This window comes from Bombina bombina, chromosome 6 (assembly GCF_027579735.1).
Source record: "Bombina bombina isolate aBomBom1 chromosome 6, aBomBom1.pri, whole genome shotgun sequence".
Taxonomy (NCBI): Eukaryota; Metazoa; Chordata; class Amphibia; order Anura; family Bombinatoridae; genus Bombina; species Bombina bombina.
The window spans coordinates 1138807478-1138827044 of record NC_069504.1 but is presented as its reverse complement, the minus strand read 5'-3'; the positions used below and the strand labels follow the sequence as shown (position 1 = coordinate 1138827044).

Here is a 19567-nt window from a genome sequence, read left to right as displayed (position 1 = left end):
GTGAAACTTGCTGTGTGTACTGCTGTACTGACCTAGAATAAAGTTTGTTCAAGAGAAGTGATTTAGTCACATGACCTAGCTGCCATTTTGAATTGTGCGAAAATCTTTAAACATCTTCTTCTCTGCAACCGCTAAGTGCAATGAAGCGCAATTTTGCACATGTGCTTCTTGCAAGGTCCTCTACCAAGTTTCTTCAACCTGTGAATTTTGCATAATCAACATGGCTGCTATGAGCCATTCGCCTTTTTATCACTTTTTAATTGCGTAAATTTGCACTTTATGCATTATGTTTACAGTGTAGCACACACATGAGTACACATAGTCATGATCCCTAAAGGCAATATTGCAGTAAAAATTTGCACTGCGCAGTCGCCTTCGTGAAATAAAACATTTGCAAATTTTCATAAAACTTTTGCAAATTGTAGAGGTCTATAGTGAGCATAAGTATGTACAATTTGAAAGCCATACAATGCATAGCTTGGCGGCCATTTTGTTTCGTATGCGCTGTTTTTAAAAATTATAAAAATCTTTTTCTCTGAAACCGCTTAAGGCACACACTTGAAATTTAGTTTACAGAGTTATCTTATGACTAACATTCAGATTTGTTCAAGAGAAGTTGATACGTCATGTGGTTTGGCAGCCATTTTGAATTTTTCAAAATTGCTTAACGATATATTTAAATTAATAATAAAACAAAAACCGTTTTACAAAAATGCTTTATTTTTGCCATGTTTATTAATATCTATAGTGAGCACTATTGTGCGTAATATGGAGGCTGTATATCTTACGATCGGGCAGCCATCTTGGTTTACGCGAAAATTTAGAAAGTCTATTTTCTCTGCAACCGCTTATGTAAGAATTGTGAAATTTGCTGTACAGTCTTATATTGTGACCTAGAGTCACAGTTGTTCATGTTGAAGGAATTGGTCACAAGATGTGGCAGCCATATTGGTTTACGCGAAAATTCTGAAACTGTGTTTTCTTTCCAACCGCTTATGTTAAAGCTGTGAAATTTGCTGTATAACCATATATTGTCACCTAGAGTTACATTTGTTCATGTTGAAAGTATAGGTCATATGGTGTGGCAGCCATTTTAAAAAACGCAAACATTTTGAAAATGTGTTTTTTTTCCAAATGCTTATGTTAGAACTGTAAACAGTTGTTGTATAGCTTTATTTTGTGACATAACTACTTATATGGCATTGCAAAAATGATGCCCTGGCCACCTCTATTGCTGCTTGCAGCTATATTTTCATTTGTATCTCTATATCTATTAGTGCAACAAGTTTGGGGCAAAACTTTGCAACAAATTTGTAGAAATAATATTGTCCCCCTGATTTGTAATGAGAGACAAATTTGTAGCATAATCCATAAGAAGTAATGTATTTTTTATTTTTATCCCTATATCTACTAGTGCACCAAATGTGTAGCAATAATATTGTTTGATTTAGAAAGGGTATACAATTGTAATAGAGTTTCTAATTTACTTTTATTATGTAATATACTTCATTCTCTTGCAGCATTGAACATAAGCTTTCTATGTTTTCAGACTCTCATTGAGTTCTATGGCATCCACGACCTCAAGGGTGGCGGATTGAAAACTAGGTACGCTGAGTCTGAAAAGACGCAAGCGTAAATGTAGAGTTTTTAGATAACTTTGTGAGATCTTCAAATAGTGTCAAATAGAAATGCGAATGAACACAATTCTGCTCCAATACCACGGTTTTCAACTCGCATCGATCTGCGTCGGATTGAGATCACAGGATCGTATTTTACGTCACAAATTTCAACATTTGTCGATCTTGGCGCTTTTATAACTACTGCGGATCAATCTCGCGACAATTACGATGCGGAATTCCAGCATATTTTCAGTTGACGCTTTGATAAAAAGGCCCCATAGGGGCAGATGTATGTAGATGCAAATGCACCTGTTTGCACGCGAGCCTTCAGGCTTCTCTGACACATAAGTTAAGAATCAGCGGTCTTAAGAACACTTCTGAGGCAGTGGACAGCAATCGTCTCGACCGGATATGATTGGGTTGATTAACACTTGCGTGCTAACCCAAAACCACATTAGACCAACTGTCCTAAACCAGAAATAGGTTATGAATACTTTATATCCCTACCTTCTTCACATAGAAGAAAATGTTATTTTTTTTAAATATATATTTCTGAAACATAGTATAGCTGAATTATTTTTTGTAAAATATATATCTATACCTATTTATGTATATGTGTATACAGGGAGTGCAGAATTATTAGGCAAATGAGTATTTTGACCACATCATCCTCTTTATGCATGTTGTCTTACTCCAAGCTGTATAGGCTCGAAAGCCTACTACCAATTAAGCATATTAGGTGATGTTTATCTCTGTAATGAGAAGGGGTGTGGTCTAATGACATCAACACCCTATATCAGGTGTGCATAATTATTAGGCAACTTCCTTTCCTTTGGCAAAATGGGTCAAAAGAAGGACTTGACAGGCTCAGAAAAGTCAAAAATAGTGAGATATCTTGCAGAGGGATGCAGCACTCTTAAAATTGCAAAGCTTCTGAAGCGTGATCATCGAACAATCAAGCGTTTCATTCAAAATAGTCAACAGGGTCGCAATAAGCGTGTGGAAAAACCAAGGCGCAAAATAACTGCCCATGAACTGAGAAAAGTCAAGCGTGCAGCTGCCAAGATGCCACTTGCCACCAGTTTGGCCATATTTCAGAGCTGCAACATCACTGGAGTGCCCAAAAGCACAAGGTGTGCAATACTCAGAGACATGGCCAAGGTAAGAAAGGCTGAAAGACGACCACCACTGAACAAGACACACAAGCTGAAACGTCAAGACTGGGCCAAGAAATATCTCAAGACTGATTTTTCTAAGGTTTTATGGAGTGATGAAATGAGAGTGAGTCTTGATGGGCCAGATGGATGGGCCCGTGGCTGGATTGGTAAAGGGCAGAGAGCTCCAGTCCGACTCAGACGCCAGCAAGGTGGAGGTGGAGTACTGGTTTGGGCTGGTATAATCAAAGATGAGCTTGTGGGGCCTTTTCGGGTTGAGGATGGAGTCAAGATCAACTCCCAGTCCTACTGCCAGTTTCTGGAAGACACCTTCTTCAAGTAGTGGTACAGGAAGAAGTCTGCATCCTTCAAGAAAAACATGATTTTCATGCAGGACAATGCTCCATCACACGCGTCCAAGTACTGCACAGCGTGGCTGGCAAGAAAGGGTATAAAAGAAGAAAATCTAAGGACATGGCCTCCTTGTTCACCTGATCTGAACCCCATTGAGAACCTGTGGTCCATCATCAAATGTGAGATTTACAAGGAGGGAAAACAGTACACCTCTCTGAACAGTGTCTGGGAGGCTTTGGTTGCTGCTGCACGCAATGTTGATGGTGAACAGATCAAAACACTGACAAAATCCATGGATGGCAGGCTTTTGAGTGTCCTTGCAAAGAAAGGTGGCTATATTGGTCACTGATTTGTTTTTTTTTTGTTCTTGAATGTCAGAAATGTATATTTGTGAATGTTGAGATGTTATATTGGTTTCACTGGTAAAAATAAATAATTGAAATGGGTATATATTTTGTTTTTTGTTAAGTTGCCTAATAATTATGCACAGTAATAGTCACCTGCACACACAGATATCCCCCTAAAATAGCTATAACTAAAAACAAACTAAAAACTACTTCCAAAACTATTCAGCTTTGATATTAATGAGTTTTTGGGTTCATTGAGAACATGGTTGTTGTTCCATAATAAAATTAATCCTCAAAAATACAACTTGCCTAATAATTCTGCACTCCCTGTATATATATATATATAGAGAGAGAGAGAGATTATATATAAATGTCCTTAAAAATGAGAACATTGGAATGTAAAGTATTTCTATTATATAAACACATTAAAAATGAATAAAAATGACATTATATATATATATACATTGAAGTCCTTTATAGTCAAACACTTAACCATATACCATATCACTTTTAACCCATTTCAAATATTTTTTAATAATATTTATATGATAAATTTTTATAAAAAAATTGTATATATGTGTGTGATACCTTATTTTAATGTGTTTTATCATAGTGCGAGCAGACATGATACAATGTAGCGTATCATGTCCGCTGCACATCAATAAATGCCGACAGCAAACGCTGTAGGCCTTTATCATTGCACCAGCAGTTCTTGTAAACTGCTGGTGCAATGCTGCCCCCTGCAGATTCGCCGCTAGCAGGGGATGTCAATCAACCCTACCGTTTTAGATCGGGATGATTTCTGTCCGCGGCCTCAGAGTAGGCTGACAAGTTATGGAGCAGCGGACTTTAGACCGCTGCTTCATAACGTCTGTTTCCGGTGCGCCTGAATCGGCCCCCAGGTCTGAATTCACGCTAAATATCCTAGCACAATTTTGGCATGCACTTGAGCGCAAACTATAACTTTCCACTTGTAACACTAGCGCAAATTAGCGAGTTTGCAATATCCATTGAAAGTATAGGTTGCACTCGAAAGAAGGGTTAACATAAATTATTGCACAGTAGGCCTGTCAATCAAGGGTTCTTTATTGGTGGTATGCATGTACAATTGGCTGCTGCGCATGCACAGTTAGTTCCAGCGGCACCTATTTCACATTTGATTTTGTGAATCACATATTTTGTGAAATATAGCATGGAGTATGGTGCATGCTGGCCTAGACATAACTCAAATGTGCAACATAATCTGACACAGGATTCAAAGGAACAGAGAAGCGCAATTTATCCCATCTGTAAATGCACATCCAGGGAGTTATTTAATCTCTCTGAATAAATATTTATTATTATATACAGAATATTAAACAGACATTCCAATCGTATTTTCTTTGTTGATTTTGGATTGTGCATATTTTAAAATGTTAGAGCCTCTACTTTTTAAGAATTGATGTTCAAGTGCTGAAAAAATACAATGGAGGTGTGACCCTTCTTACCAATAGAACTGACGGATTTGTCCTCATCCGCCAGTAATAATAGCAAATAACATATACACTTATTTACTGTTAGCTCCAATATCAACAGCTTATATAATATATAACAGTTACATGCAGCAATATAATACAGAGTTGTGTGCATGCATTTTATTGTTTTACAGATGTGTTTATAATATTTACTAACATAGAAGGAATATAAATGTGTCTTACTGCAAGCACCGCTGCAATGGGGATCGCTGCGTTCATAAAAACTGTAAAGAGAAATAAGCTTTTATTAAAACTTAAATACCTCAAAAAGCAATGTTAAATATAAAATACAGGTATATTGCAGTTATTTTCTATCACAGCACTTACATAATCAGGTTACACAGGAGCCACACGTCATGCAGCAATAAAATAAAATACAATAACGGCTGTGACACACTGCAAGCGATGCGGCGTGAGGCGAAACAGCTGCTTCGCACCTCGTTGCATCGCTTCTGAAGTTCAAATATTTCATTTCTGAGCGCTCAGCTACACGACCTGACGCATCAGAGTGCTCAGAGATAAAAAGGCAGAACACACTGAGCTCCGCTTGCAGTGTGACACAGCCTTAGTACTACCGCACAAAGATAGCCCTACAATAAATGCCTAACATAAATAGAATTATTGCACAGTATTAAAACTGAGGGCTCCATTTAATGCACTACAGGGGCGCAATCCGATATACGGCGTAGTTTGCGGCGCAAGCGAGGGAACCCGCGTCACCCGCAGTTTCAGCTCGCATCTCGAGCTATCCAATATACATCACCGTCAGTTGCTAACGTGCCGTAAGTCGGATAAACCAGCGATGTCCAGAAATCTGCGCAAGTACAAATTTCTGGCGTCGCCAGTGACTTACGCCACGTTAGAAACTGCCGGCGCCTACAAAACCTGTCTAAAGTATGAAATCACCCGCACTGTCTAACACGCCTCCCTAACATAGCCCGACACTTCTAACCCTCTATCAGCTATCCCCGCTTACTAGCCTAACAATAAAAAAGTTATTAACCCCTAAACCGCCGCTCCCAAACCCCGCCGCAACCTAATAAAGTTATTAACCCCTAAACCGCTGCTCCCGGACCCCCGCCAGCTATATTAAATCTATAACCCCCTAAAGTGAGCCCCTACCCCGCCGCCATCTATATTAAATTATTTAACCCCTAAAATACTAAACTATCCCTACCACTAAACCTAAGTCTAACCCTACAAATAGTCCTGAAAAGGGCTTTTTGCGTGGCATTACCCCAAAGTAAACTGCTCTTTTGCCAGCCCTTAAAAGGGCTTTTGGCGGGGCTTTGTCACAAAGTAATCAGCTCTTTTGCCTACAATCTAAATCCCCCTACACCGCTGCCACCTATAATAAATGTATTAACCCCTAATCCCCCTACACCGCCGCCAGCTATATTAACTATATTAACCCTAATTATATTAGGGTTAATTTAGTTAATATAATTATTATATTATATATATTAACCCTAATTATATTAGGGTTCATATAGTTAATATCGTTATTATATTATATATATATTAAGTATAATAACCCTATCTAACTCTAACATCCCTAACTAAACTCTTATTAAAATAAATCTAATATTAATATTATTAATTAAAATATTCCTATTTAAATCTAAATACTTACCTATAAAATAAACCCTAAGATAGCTACAATATAATTAATAATTACATTGTAGCTATGTTAGGGTTTATATTTATTTTACAGGTAAATTGTTAATTATTTTAACTAGGTATAATAGCTATTAAATAGTTATTAACTATTTAATAGCTACCTAGTTAAAATAATTACCCAATTACCTGTAAAATAAATCCTAACCTAAGTTACAAATACACCTACACTATCAATAAATTGAATAAACTACAAATATCTAAACTAAAATACAATTAAATAAACTAAACTAAATTACAAAAAAAAGCAAACACTAAATTACAAAAAATAAAAAAAAGATTACAAGATTTTTAAGCTAATTACACCTATTCTAAGCCCCCTAATAAAATAATAAAGCCCCCCAAAATAAAAAAAAAATCCCTACCCTATTCTAAATTAAAGAAAGTTCAAAGCTCTTTTACCTTACCAGCCCTTAAAAGGGCCTTTTGTGGGGCATGCCCCAAAGAAAACTGCTCTTTTGCCTGAAAAAAAAACACCACCCCCCAACATTACAACCCACCACCCACATACCCCTATTCTAAACCCACCCAAACCCCCCTTAAATAAACCTAACACTACCCCCTGAAGATCTCCCTACCTTGTCTTCACCACACCGGGCCGAACTCCTCATCCGATCCGGGCGATGTCTTTATCCTAGCAGCAGCAAAGTCTTCTTCCATCTGGCAGCATCTTCCATTAAGCGGCATCTTCAATCTTCATACTTCGCTCCTCCGACGCGGAGCATCCATCCCGGCCGACGACTGAACGACGAATGAGGTACCTTTAAATGACGTCATCCAAGATGGCGTCCGTCGAATTCGGATTGGCTGATAGGATTCTATCAGCCAATCGGAATTAAGGTAGAAAAATCTGATTGGCTGATTGAATCAGCCAATCAGATTCAAGTTCAATCTGATTGGCTGATTAGTTCAGCCAATCGGATTGAACTTGAATCTGATTGGCTGATTCAATCATCCAATCAGAATTTTCCTACCTTAATTCCGATTGGCTGATAGAATCCTATCAGCCAATAGGAATTCGAGGGATGCCATCTTGGATGACGTCCCTTAAAGGAACCGTCATTCTTCAGTTGGACGTCGTTGGAAGAAGATTGATCCGTGCTGGAGGTCTTCACGATGGAGCCGTTCCTCATCGGATGAAGATAGAAGATGCCGCTTGGATCAAGATGGTTGCCGGTCTAGATCGCCTCTTCTTCCCGGATAGGATGAAGACTTTGGAGCCTCTTCTGGACCTCTTCAGCCGCAGGATTATGGATCGCCAGCCCCCGCTTGGGTTGGATGAAGATTTTGGAGCCAGGACCGATCGGTGATACCCGGTGAGGTGAAGATAAGGTAGGAAGATCTTCAGGGGCTTAGTGTTAGGTTTATTTAAGGGGGGTTTGGATTAGATTAGGGGTATGTGGGTGGTGGGTTGTAATGTTGGGGGGGGTAATGTATGTGTTTTTTTACAGGCAAAAGAGCTGAATTTCTTGGGGCATGCCCCGCAAAGGGCCCTGTTCAGGGCTGGTAAGGTAAAAGAGCTTTGAACTTTTTTAATTTAGAATAGGGTAGGGCATTTTTTTATTTTGGGGGGCTTTGTAATTTTATTAGGGGGCTTAGAGTAGGTGTAATTAGTTTAAAATTGTTGTAATATTTTTCTAATGTTTGTAAATATTTTATTATTTTTTGTAACTTAGTTCTTTTTTATTTTTTGTACTTTAGTTAGTTTATTTAATTGTAGTTATTTGTAGGTATTGTATTTAATTAATGTATTGATAGTGTAGTGTTAGGCTTAATTGTAAGTAATTGTAGGTATTTTATTTATTTATTTATTGATAGTGTAGTGTTAGGTTTATTTGTAACTTAGGTTAGGATTTATTTTACAGGTAATTTTGTAATTATTTTAACTATTTTAGCTATTAAATAGTTCTTAACTATTTAATAGCTATTGTACCTGGTTAAAATAAATACAAAGTTACCTGTAAAATAAATATAAATCCTAAAATAGCTATAATATAATTATAATTTATATTGTAGCTATATTAGGGTTTATTTTACAGGTAAGTATTTAGCTTTAAATAGGAATAATTTATTTAATAAGAGTTAATTTATTTCGATAGATTTAAATTATATTTAATTTAGGGGGGTGTTAGGGTTAAAATTAGACTTAGCTTTAGGGGTTAATAAATTTATTAGAGTAGCGGTGAGCTCCTGTCGGCAGATTAGGGGTTAATACTTGAAGTTAGGTGTCGGCAATGTTAGGGAGGGCAGATTAGGGGTTAATACTATTTATTATAGGGTTATTGAGGCGGGAGTGAGGCAGATTAGGGGTTAATACATTTATTATAGTAGCGCTCAGGTCCGGTCGGCAGATTAGGGGTTAATAAGTGTAGTTAGGTGGAGGCGACGTTGGGGACGGCAGATTAGGGGTTAATAAATATAATATAGGGGTCGGCGATGTTAGGGCAGCAGATTAGGGGTACATAGGGATAATGTAGGTGGCGGGGGTGTACGGAGCGGCAGATTAGGGGTTAAAAATAATATGCAGGGGTCAGCGATAGCGGGGGTGGCAGATTAGGGGTTAATAAATGTAAGGTTAGGGGTGTTTAGACTTGGGGTACATGTTAGAGTGTTAGGTGCAGACATAGGAAGTGTTTCCACATAGAAAACAATGGGGCTGCGTTAGGAGCTGAGCGCGGCTTTTTTGCAGGTGTTAGGTTTTTTTTCAGCTCAAACTGCCCCATTGTTTTCTATGGGGGAATCGTGCATGAGCACGTTTTTTAAGCTGGTTTCGTCCGTAAGCACCGCTGGTATCGAGAGTTGAAGTTGCGGTAAATATGCTCTACGGTCCTTTTTTGGAGCCTAACGCAGCCATTCTGTGAACTCTAAATACCAGCGGTATTTAAAAGGTGCGGCCAGAAAAAAAGCCAGTGTAGCTAACACACCCCTTTGGCCGCAGAACTCTAAATCTAGGCGTTTGTGAGTGTTAAATCCATAGTAAGAGATACTCAATAATGCAAGAATAAAATGCTGTAAATCATAGGAGCATTTTTTTTTTGCACTATTATTTGCCTTTAAATTGTTTCCCGAGGTCTCACTCAATTGGGTAAAAGTGGAGAAATTTCTGGTTTCTGCTCTTTTTAAGAAAAAAACAAAAAACCAAAACAAAGGAAATGTCTGTGAGCTTGAGAGTTGCCCTTATCAGTCTGTTCAGGGTCTGTAGCAGACGTAGGTTCTCAAGGACAGAAATCAGAAGCAAACAAAAGAAACTATTTGTAAATAACAATTACTTGGGTGATTATATTCCAGAACTCAAGGTCACAATAACTGTGTATTTGCATTAGTTTATACACAAGACCAATATGTATAAGTTATTGTGTTTATTAGTCCCACAAAAGATAAACTGGATGTAGCTGGTTATACTGAGCAAGTGTGAGCTATATAAACTATTCCCTCACTGTATAACAGAATGTAGCAGCTGTCCATATTACACACATATTTCACATCTCGGTTTAACTGGGACAGTCTTGGGTTTTTGGTCTCCTGTCCCAGGAGTCTGTCCTACATTGTAAATTGTCACTGTGGTGAGGACTTGGCAGAAATGCCTGTGACTGAGGAATTAGCCATTAAAGCCTGGAGAGAAATCACTAGGTTACCTGGAGAGAAATCACTAGGTTACTTTACTGAGCGTTATACTGTAAAGTAAGTGTCTCTCCTTAGCAGCATATTAATGATCTCCCCTTAAAGGGACATTAAACACTTTGAAATAGTAATATAAAATGATAAATGGTATATATACCATTATATATATATATATATATATATATATATATATATATATATATATATATATATATATATATATATATATATATATAAACTCTGCAATATACTTTCATTATTTAGTTCCTGTTAGAAATGGAAATGCAGAACACAGTTATATTCCACACATCCATTGGTTGCACACTCTAGTGACCTATTTATAACTGTCCATAGTTGGCCACAGCAGAAAAGGTAACCTAAGTTACAACATGGCAGCTCCCATTGTTTTATAGACACTACAAAATTAACTTTATTTTGTCAATATTTAAACAACTATTGAAGGGCAGCAGATTGGGGGGCAACAATCTTTGAGCCTCTATTTGGTGCAGCAGGTGACTTAACTAGCGCTAGCCATCTGTATTTTATATATATATATATATATATATATATGTGGCAAACCTAGCCACTTCTGGACTATAACGTAAGAAAGGTTGTCTGTGACAGACCCTTCGGTCAGGACTGAAAGTGTTAACTTTATTTTCTAACCACAAGTGGCTGGCTCCAGCTACAATCTAATTAATGCTTAGCATTCTATTGTTTGATCACCCCCAGAGAGAAACGCCTAAGTGATAAGGAGAGTCAAGAGTGTCCTGTGGTTGAAGTGTTTAAGTAATATAATCCAATTGTATCATGTCAAGGGCGCTTCTCCCTTTTATCTAATGTACAACATTCTTTCAACCCCCATCTGGGGGGGGGGGGTCAAAAACCTGTATAAATCTGTATGCTGCCTTCAAATAAAGTGTTATTCTGTTTAAAACCTGAAAACTGGCTGGGTTGTGAATTGCTGATTCCCTATGCAGGACATTGTTCCCTGGTGTTAACCCTTGGTATCCGGTTGGTACCGTTACAATTGGTGGCAAGCGACGGAATGAACCTTATCGCCCAGAAGAGCAACTACACAAGCCAGTAACCTCAGGAAGAGGGGGATTACTACAATACTGACTAAGATGGAAGGAGTACCAGGGACCGAAGTGAATGGAGATGGATTATTCTAAGCTAAAGAGACAAACGTTAAAGGAACTGCTAGAAGCCAGGGGAAAGATAGGCAGCAGCAAACCCAAGGCTATATTAATTGCTGAGCTGATGGAGGGAGACAGAGCTCGCAGCGCTACGCCTCCAGCAGCCATGGAGGAGACCCTATACCAGAGGGAAATGAGGACCAGGCTGGAATTTTTACCCCAACCTGTACCACGGGATATGCTATCCGTGGTAATGGCAGATGTGCAGGAGTACGTGATGGCACACAGTCCGCGGAATGCATCCTCCCGAGCAGAATCCATTTTGGACGCACTCAGCAACCCAGTAAGACCCAAAATCCCATACCATGCATTTAAAATGTTTTGTGAGGAGAAGGATGAGATTGATGGGTATTTACAGGATTTTGAGAGACTGTGCGAGTTACATGATTTGGAGCAGTCCGTATGGGTGCCGGTGCTAGCAGGCAAGCTAGCCGGTAGGGCAGCGGAAGCGTATCGCGCTGTACCCAGGGAGGACAGCAAGGATTACGCTAAAGTGAAGAGAGCGATCTTGGAAAGATATGCCATTACCTCAGAGGCATACCGGCGCAAGTTTAGAGGCCTGCGCAAGCCAGAAAGAGATTCCCATGCAGAGTGGGCCCACAAGCTGGATCAAGCATCTCAGGGGTGGATACAGGCCAGCCAAGCTACCACCATGGAAGAATTGCGACAACTGATGCTGTTGGAGCAATTCTTTAACGGCTTGTCCCCAGAAGCCCAAGAATGGGTGAGAGATCGAAAACCCCTCACCTTAACCGAAGCAGCCAGATTAGCAGACCAGCATTTTGATGCCAGGAGGCACCATGGACTACAGCCTAACAACGGACGGGCTAATATACAATGCCACACCTGCAAGCAGTGGGGACATATGGCACGTGAGTGCACCCAAAATCGGAGCAGACAAGCTTGGAACCAGGTCAGACAGAACCTGGCCCCAAGGGCGGCTGCTCACCATTACCAAACGGAGCCAGCCGCTCATGAGGTGTTGAGCACCCAAGCCGAGGAACCCCTGGGAATTCTGCATGAGGTGATGTCGGTCCAGGGACTTCGGGATTCGGGAGCTACTTTAACCCTGATAGCTCCCCATTTGGTGCCGGATACAGCACCCACTGGCGGATCCGTGGCAGTACGAGGGGCAGGGGGAGCAGTATACCGATTGCCCACTGCTAGAGTGGAGTACAGACCCCCAGTCACCCCAGCAGCTGCCAGTTACCAACCCCCGGCGCACCGCTATACCACACGGCCTCCGGCCACGAACTACCCTCAGAGAGCCCGGTTCAATTCGCGGGGCTACTCACAACCTATTCGGTGCTTTGGATGTAAGCAACTAGGGCACAAAAGACCAGAGTGTCCCCTAAACGCAGCGAATCAAGCACAGTCCTGGAGAAGACCCGCTGGCGGAATCCCACATAATCCTCAGCCTGTGGCCCGCTACGTAGAGGCGCCAGAATGCTGGGGCAGCCTACATGAAGCAGACCCCGTGCAAGCTGCCCACCGGAATAACCGGCAACGGGTTAAAGTGAATGGGAAGGAGGTCAGTTGTCTACGGGATACTGGTGCTACCATGACCTTGCTTCAAGAGAACTTGGTGCCTGAGAAACAGCACACTGGAGACACTGTGGCTGTGAGGGTAGCAGGGGGCACTGTGTTCCGCCTACCTGTTGCCAGGGTACATTTGGATTGGGGAGTGGGCGCTAGACTTGTGAATGTGGGGGTCAAGAAGGACTTACCTGCTGATGTTCTCCTTGGAAATGACTTGGCCCCCCTTGTTTCTGCCTATGCTCCCATGGATCCCGCTAATGTTAACCCTGTGACTACCCAAGCCCAGTCCCTCCGGGAAGAGACGCTTCCATGTTTGGGGTGGGGGCAGTACTGAGCCAAGTTGGAGCAGATGGCGGAGAACACCCCGTAGCTTACTTGAGCCGAAAGTTGTTGCCCCGGACATCCCCAAGCCGATCCGTTGGGATCAGACTGTGTATGCCGGCTTGGTTCTGGGGGAGCATTGTGGCAAACCTAGCCACTTCTGGACTATAACGTAAGAAAGGTTGTCTGTGACAGACCCTTCGGTCAGGACTGAAAGTGTTAACTTTATTTTCTAACCACAAGTGGCTGGCTCCAGCTACAATCTAATTAATGCTTAGCATTCTATTGTTTGATCACCCCCAGAGAGAAACGCCTAAGTGATAAGGAGAGTCAAGAGTGTCCTGTGGTTGAAGTGTTTAAGTAATATAATCCTATTGTATCATGTCAAGGGCGCTTCTCCCTTTTATCTAATGTACAACATTCTTTCAACCCCCATCTGGGGGGGGGGGGTCAAAAACCTGTATAAATCTGTATGCTGCCTTCAAATAAAGTGTTATTCTGTTTAAAACCTGAAAACTGGCTGGGTTGTGAATTGCTGATTCCCTATGCAGGACATTGTTCCCTGGTGTTAACCCTTGGTATCCGGTTGGTACCGTTACAATATATATATATATATATATATATATATATATATATATATATATATATATACATACATACACACAGTATCTCACAAAAGTGAGCACACCCCTCACATTTTTGTAAATATTTTATTATATCTTTTCATGTGACAACACTGAATAAATGACACTTTGCTACAATGTAAAGTAGTGAGTGTACAGCCTGTATAACAGTGTAAATTTGCTGCCCCCTCAAAATAACTCAACACACAGCCATTAATGTCTAAACCATTGGCAACAAAAGTGAGTACACCCCTAAGTGGTAATGTCCATATTGGGCACAATTAGCCATTTTCTCTCCCCGGTGTCATGTGACTCGTTAGTGTTACAAGGTCTCAGGTGTGAATGGGGAGCAGGTCTGTTAAATTTGGTGTTATCGCTCTCACACTCTCTCATACTGGTCACTGGAAGTTCAACATGGTACCTCATGGCAAAGAACTCTCTGTGGATCTGAAAAAAAGAATTGTTGCTCTGAATAAAGATGGCCTAGGCTATAAGAAGATTGCCAAGACCTTGAAACTGAGCTGCAGCACGGTGGGCAAGACCATACTGCGGTTTCACAGGACAAGTTTCACTCAGAACAGGCCTCGCCATAGTCGACCAAAGAATGTGAGTGCACATGATCAGCATCATATCCAAAGGTTGTCTTTCAGAAATAGACGTATGAGTGCTGCCAGCATTTCTGCAGAGGTTGAAGAGGTGGGGGTCAGCCTGGCAGTGCTCAGACCATACGCCACACACTGCATCATATTGGTCTGCATGGCTTTTGTCCAAGAAGGAAGTGTCTTCTAAAGATGATACACAAGAAAGCCTGCAGTTTGCTGAAGACAAGCAGACTAAGGACATGGATTACTGGATTACTGGAATCATGTCCTGTGGTCCGATAAGACCAAGATAAATGTATTTGGTTCAGATGGTGTCAAGCGTGTGTGGCAGCAACCAGATTAGGATTACAAAGACAAGTGTGTCTTGCCTACAGTCAAGCATGGTGGTGGGAGTGTCATGGTCGGGGCCTGCATGAGTGCTGCTGGCACTGGGGAGCTACAGTTCATTGAGGGAACCATTAATGCCAACATATACTGTGACATACTGAAGCAGAGCATGATCCCCTCCCTTTGGATACTGGGCCGCAGGGCAGTATTCCAACATGATAACTACCCCAAACACACCTCCAAGATGACCACTGCCTTTCTAAAGATGCTGAGGGTAAAGGTGATGGACTAGCCAAGCATGTCTCCAGATCTAAACCCTATTTAGCATCTGTGGGGCATCCTCAAATGGAAGGTGGGGGAGCGCAAGGTCTCTAACATCCACCAGCTCTGTGATGTCGTCATGGAGGAGTGGAAGAGGACTCCAGTGGCAACCTGTGAGCTCTGGTGAACTGCATGCCCAAGAGGGTTAAGGCAGTGCTAGTATATTGTAATATTGACACTTTGGGCCCAATTTGGACATTTCCACTTAGGGGTGTGCTTACTTTTGTTGCCAACAGTTTAGTCATTAATGGCTGTGTGTTGAGTTATTTTGAGGGGACAGTAAATGTACACTGTTATACAGGCTGTACACTCACTACATTGTAGCAAAGTGTCATTTCTTCAGTGTTGTCACATGAAAAGATATAATAAAATATTTACACAAATGTGAGGGGTGTACTCACTTTTGTGAGATACTGTATATATATATATATATATATATATATATCATATTATTACTGCTCACATGTATACTGTGTACACACATGGACGATCTGTTGAACATTTACTTTGGAAATACCTTGGAAAAAAATAAAATCACATTAAATCCTGACCAAAAAATATTATGGCCAAAGAAGACCTAAAACCTGGGGGGAGGTGGGAGAGCAGCAGAATTTTGAGTGTCTAGGGCAGCACAAAACCTAAATACGCCACTGTTTTGTGCGCATGTACATTGTTTTTTTTGGGTGGTACAGAGTGGGCGGGGCTGTGGAAGCCATTGGTGGGTGTGGTCAGTACTTCAGTATCCTGCTTACGTAGTTGATCTACTGCAACTTGTCTGTGGATTGTTTTCTACTGTTAGAAGTTATGAATACGCTAAGTAAGATCTTACTGGACAGAGACGTGTGCAGAGCGAAGGTTTTCAGACTCGTCAGCTCCTTCATCCTCGTGTCTTCTACGCTGGAGCAGAAGATATTCTCCCAGGCGTACAGCTTCAGTAGCTTTATACCCTTCAGGATCTCATTGGTTTTCTTTAGTCTCTCAGTGGAATAATCCTTAAAGGGATACAAATAGCAATAAACATTAAATACTGTACTATTTTTTTCAATTCACTTAAAGGGACAGTCTATACCAGTATATGTATTGTTTAAAAAGATAGATAATCCCTTTATTACCCATTCCCTAGTTTTGCATAACCAACACTGTTATATTAATATACTTTTTACCTCTGTGATTACCTTGTATCTAAGCCTCTGCAGACTGCTCCTTATCTCAGTTATATTAATATACTTTTTACCTCTGTGATTACCTTGTATCTAAGCCTCTGCAGAATGCTCCTTATCTCAGTTATATTAATACACTTTTTACCTCTGTGTTTACCTTGTATCTAAGCCTCTGCAGACTAACCCCTTATCTCAGATCTTTTGATAGACTTGCATTTTAGCCAATCAGTGCTGACTCATAAATAACTCCACGGGAGTTAGCACAATGTTATCTATATGGCACACATGAACTAATGCCCTCTAGTTGTGAAAAACTGTAAAATGCATTGAGATAAGACGCAGCCTTCAATGGCTTAGAAATTAGCATATGAGCCTTCCTAGGTTTAGCTTTCAACTAAGAGAACAAAGCAAATTTGATGATAAAAGTAAATTAGAAAATTGTTTAAAATTACATTCCCTATTTAAATCATATATAAGAAGATACCTCTAAGGATATCTTAAAAGGAGCATGTGTGACAGACAATAGCTCTAAAAGTAGACACTCCTAGGAGTGTCTATCTGAATCATGAAAGTTTAATTTTGACTAGACTGCCCCTTTAATTATTTGTTATATTATTATTAATATATAATCATTAAATGGGGGTTGCAAAAAATAAGTTTAAATTTGCATCATGCCAGGACCTAAACCAGGAATTTTTTTATGCATCTGATTTAGACTGATAATTTGCTGGTGTTGTACACTGTGCACAGAAAATAACTGCACTTAATGCCAGCAATATAGAGTTAAAGAAGGCTAAAGTGGTCTTTTTATAACACACTATGCATTGCAGTGTCTTTCCTTTTCATTTCTCTGTTTTTAAAAGGAAATATATATATCCTATAATATAAAAGGCCAAGTGTGTTTGCCCGAAGCTGTCATGCGCAGTAGAAATAGCGCAATGACAAACACACCTAGCCTTTAGGGTCTATCTGATCTGCTGTCCGCGGCATGACAACAGCGGGCGTGGCTGAGTGTGAGCAGATGTGGTCGAGGTGTAACTGGGCGTGGCGTGGGTGGGACCGTGCAGGCAGGGGTGGGAGTGGTCGCGCATTCAAGAGAGACAGATCAAAACAGAAGGGTAGAGAGAGAGAGAAAGAGAGGAGGAGGGAGCAAAAGAGATGGGAAAGAGCAAAAGAGAGGGGATACAGAGCAAAATAGAGGGGAAAGAGCAAAAGAGAGGGGAAAGAGCAAAAGAGAGGGGAAAGAGCAAAAGAGAGAGGAAGAGCAAAAGAGAGGGGAGAGAGAGCAAAAGAGAGAGGAAATAGCAAAAGAGAGGGGAAAGAGCAAAATAGAGGGGAGAGAGAGCAAAAGAGAGGGAAAAGAGAGCAAAAGAGAGGGGAGAGAGAGCAAAAGAGAGAGGAAATAGCAAAAGAGAGGGGAAAGAGCAAAATAGAGGGGAGAGAGAGCAAAAGAGAGGGAAAAGAGAGCAAAAGAGAGGGGAGAGAGAGCAAAAGAGAGGGGAAAGAGAGCAAAAGAGAGGGGAGAGAGAGCAAAAGAGAGGGGAAAGAGAGCAAAAGAGAGGGGAGAGAGAGCAAAAGAGAGGGGAAAGAGAGCAAAAGAGAGGGGAGAGAGAGCAAAATAGAGAGGAGATAGCAAAAGAGAGGGGGGAGAGAGCAAAATAGAGGGTAAAGAGAGCAAAAGAGAGGGGAAAGAGAGCAAAATAGAGAGGAAATAGCAAAAGAGAGGGGAAAGAGCAAAAGAGAGGGGAGAGAGAGCAAAAGAGGAGGGGGAGAGAAGAAAAATAGAGGAAAAGAGCAAAAGAGTGGGGATAGAGCAAAAGAGAGGGAAGAGCGAGCAAAAAAGAGGGAAGGGAGAGAGAACAAAAGAGAGGGGGAGAGAGAAAAATAGAGGGGGAAAGAGAGAGATCAAAAGAGAGGGGGAGAGAGAGAGCAAAAGAGAGGGGAGAGAGAAAAATAGAGGTGGGAAAGAGAGAGAGAAAGAGAGGGGAGTGGGAGCAAAATAAAGTGAAAAAGCAAAAGAGAGGGGAGAGTGAGCAAAAAAAGTGGAGATAGAGCAAAAGAGAGGGGAAAGAGCAAAAGAGAGAGGAAAGAGCAAAAGAGAGGGGAGAGAGGGCAAAAGAGAGGGGAAGAGCAAAAGAGGGGGGGAGAGAAGAAAAAGAGAGGGGAAAGAGCAAAAGAAAGGGAAGGGAGAGCAAAAGAGAGGGGAGAGAGAGAGGGTGAGAGCAAAAGAGAGAGGGAGAGAGAAAAATAGAGGGGGGAAATAGAGAGAGCAAAAGAGAGGGGGAGAGAGAGAGAGCAAAAGAGAGGGGGAGAAAGATAAAGAGAAGGAGGAGAGAGAGAGAGAGCAAAAGAGAGAGGAGAGAGAGAGCAAAAGAGAGGGGGAGAGAGAGAGCGCAACAGAGAGGGGGAAAGAGAGGGGGGAGAGAGCGCAAAACAGAGGGGAGAGAGAGCGCAAGAGAGTGGGGAGAGAGAAAGCAAAAGAGGGGGGAAAGAGGGAACAAAAGAGAAGGGAAAGAAAAAAAGAGAGGGGAGAGAGACCAAAAGATAGGGGGGAGAGAGAGAGAGCAATAGAGAGGGGGAGAGAGAGCAAAAGAGAGGGGGAGAGAGATCAAAAGAGAGGGGGAGAGAGCGCAAAAGAGAGGGGGGGAGAGAGATCAAAAGAGAGGGGGAGAGAGAAAGTAAAAGAGAGGGGGGGGACAAGGGATGGGACCATTGTACTGCAAAAAATGGCCTGTGTAAAGGGGTTTTAGGACATATATATATATATATATATATATATATATATATATATATATATATATATATATATATATACATATATATATATATATATATATATATACACACACACACACATATATATATATATATATATATATATACATATATATATATATACACACACACATATATATATATACACACACACACACACACACATACATATATATATATATATATATATATATACACACATACATATATATATATATATATATATATATATATCGAGAAATAGATACGGGAGAGAAGCAAATGCTTTAAAATTTATATATAAGCTAGTGAACAAGGGTAACCTCCAATCGGTCCTTGTTGATATTATAAGTACATATGGTGCAGGCCCTTAAATAGTATTATAATGTGTAATATAACAGAAGAACTCATCCTGGAAAATAGCCAGGTTGAAAA

At 40.7% G+C, this 19567-nt stretch overlaps 1 protein-coding gene across 2 annotated transcripts in view; it reads right to left on the bottom strand.

The window, feature by feature from the left end:
* ABCC9 (ATP binding cassette subfamily C member 9) overlaps nt 1-19567 on the bottom strand; it is a gene marked incomplete in the record, with an annotated part of 749052 nt that overhangs the window by 468044 nt on the left and 261441 nt on the right. For both annotated transcript variants that reach the window (XM_053719116.1, XM_053719117.1), the window contains 2 exon segments: nt 5172-5212; nt 16048-16210. In XM_053719116.1, coding sequence (XP_053575091.1) covers nt 5172-5212; nt 16048-16210 — 204 coding nt within the window.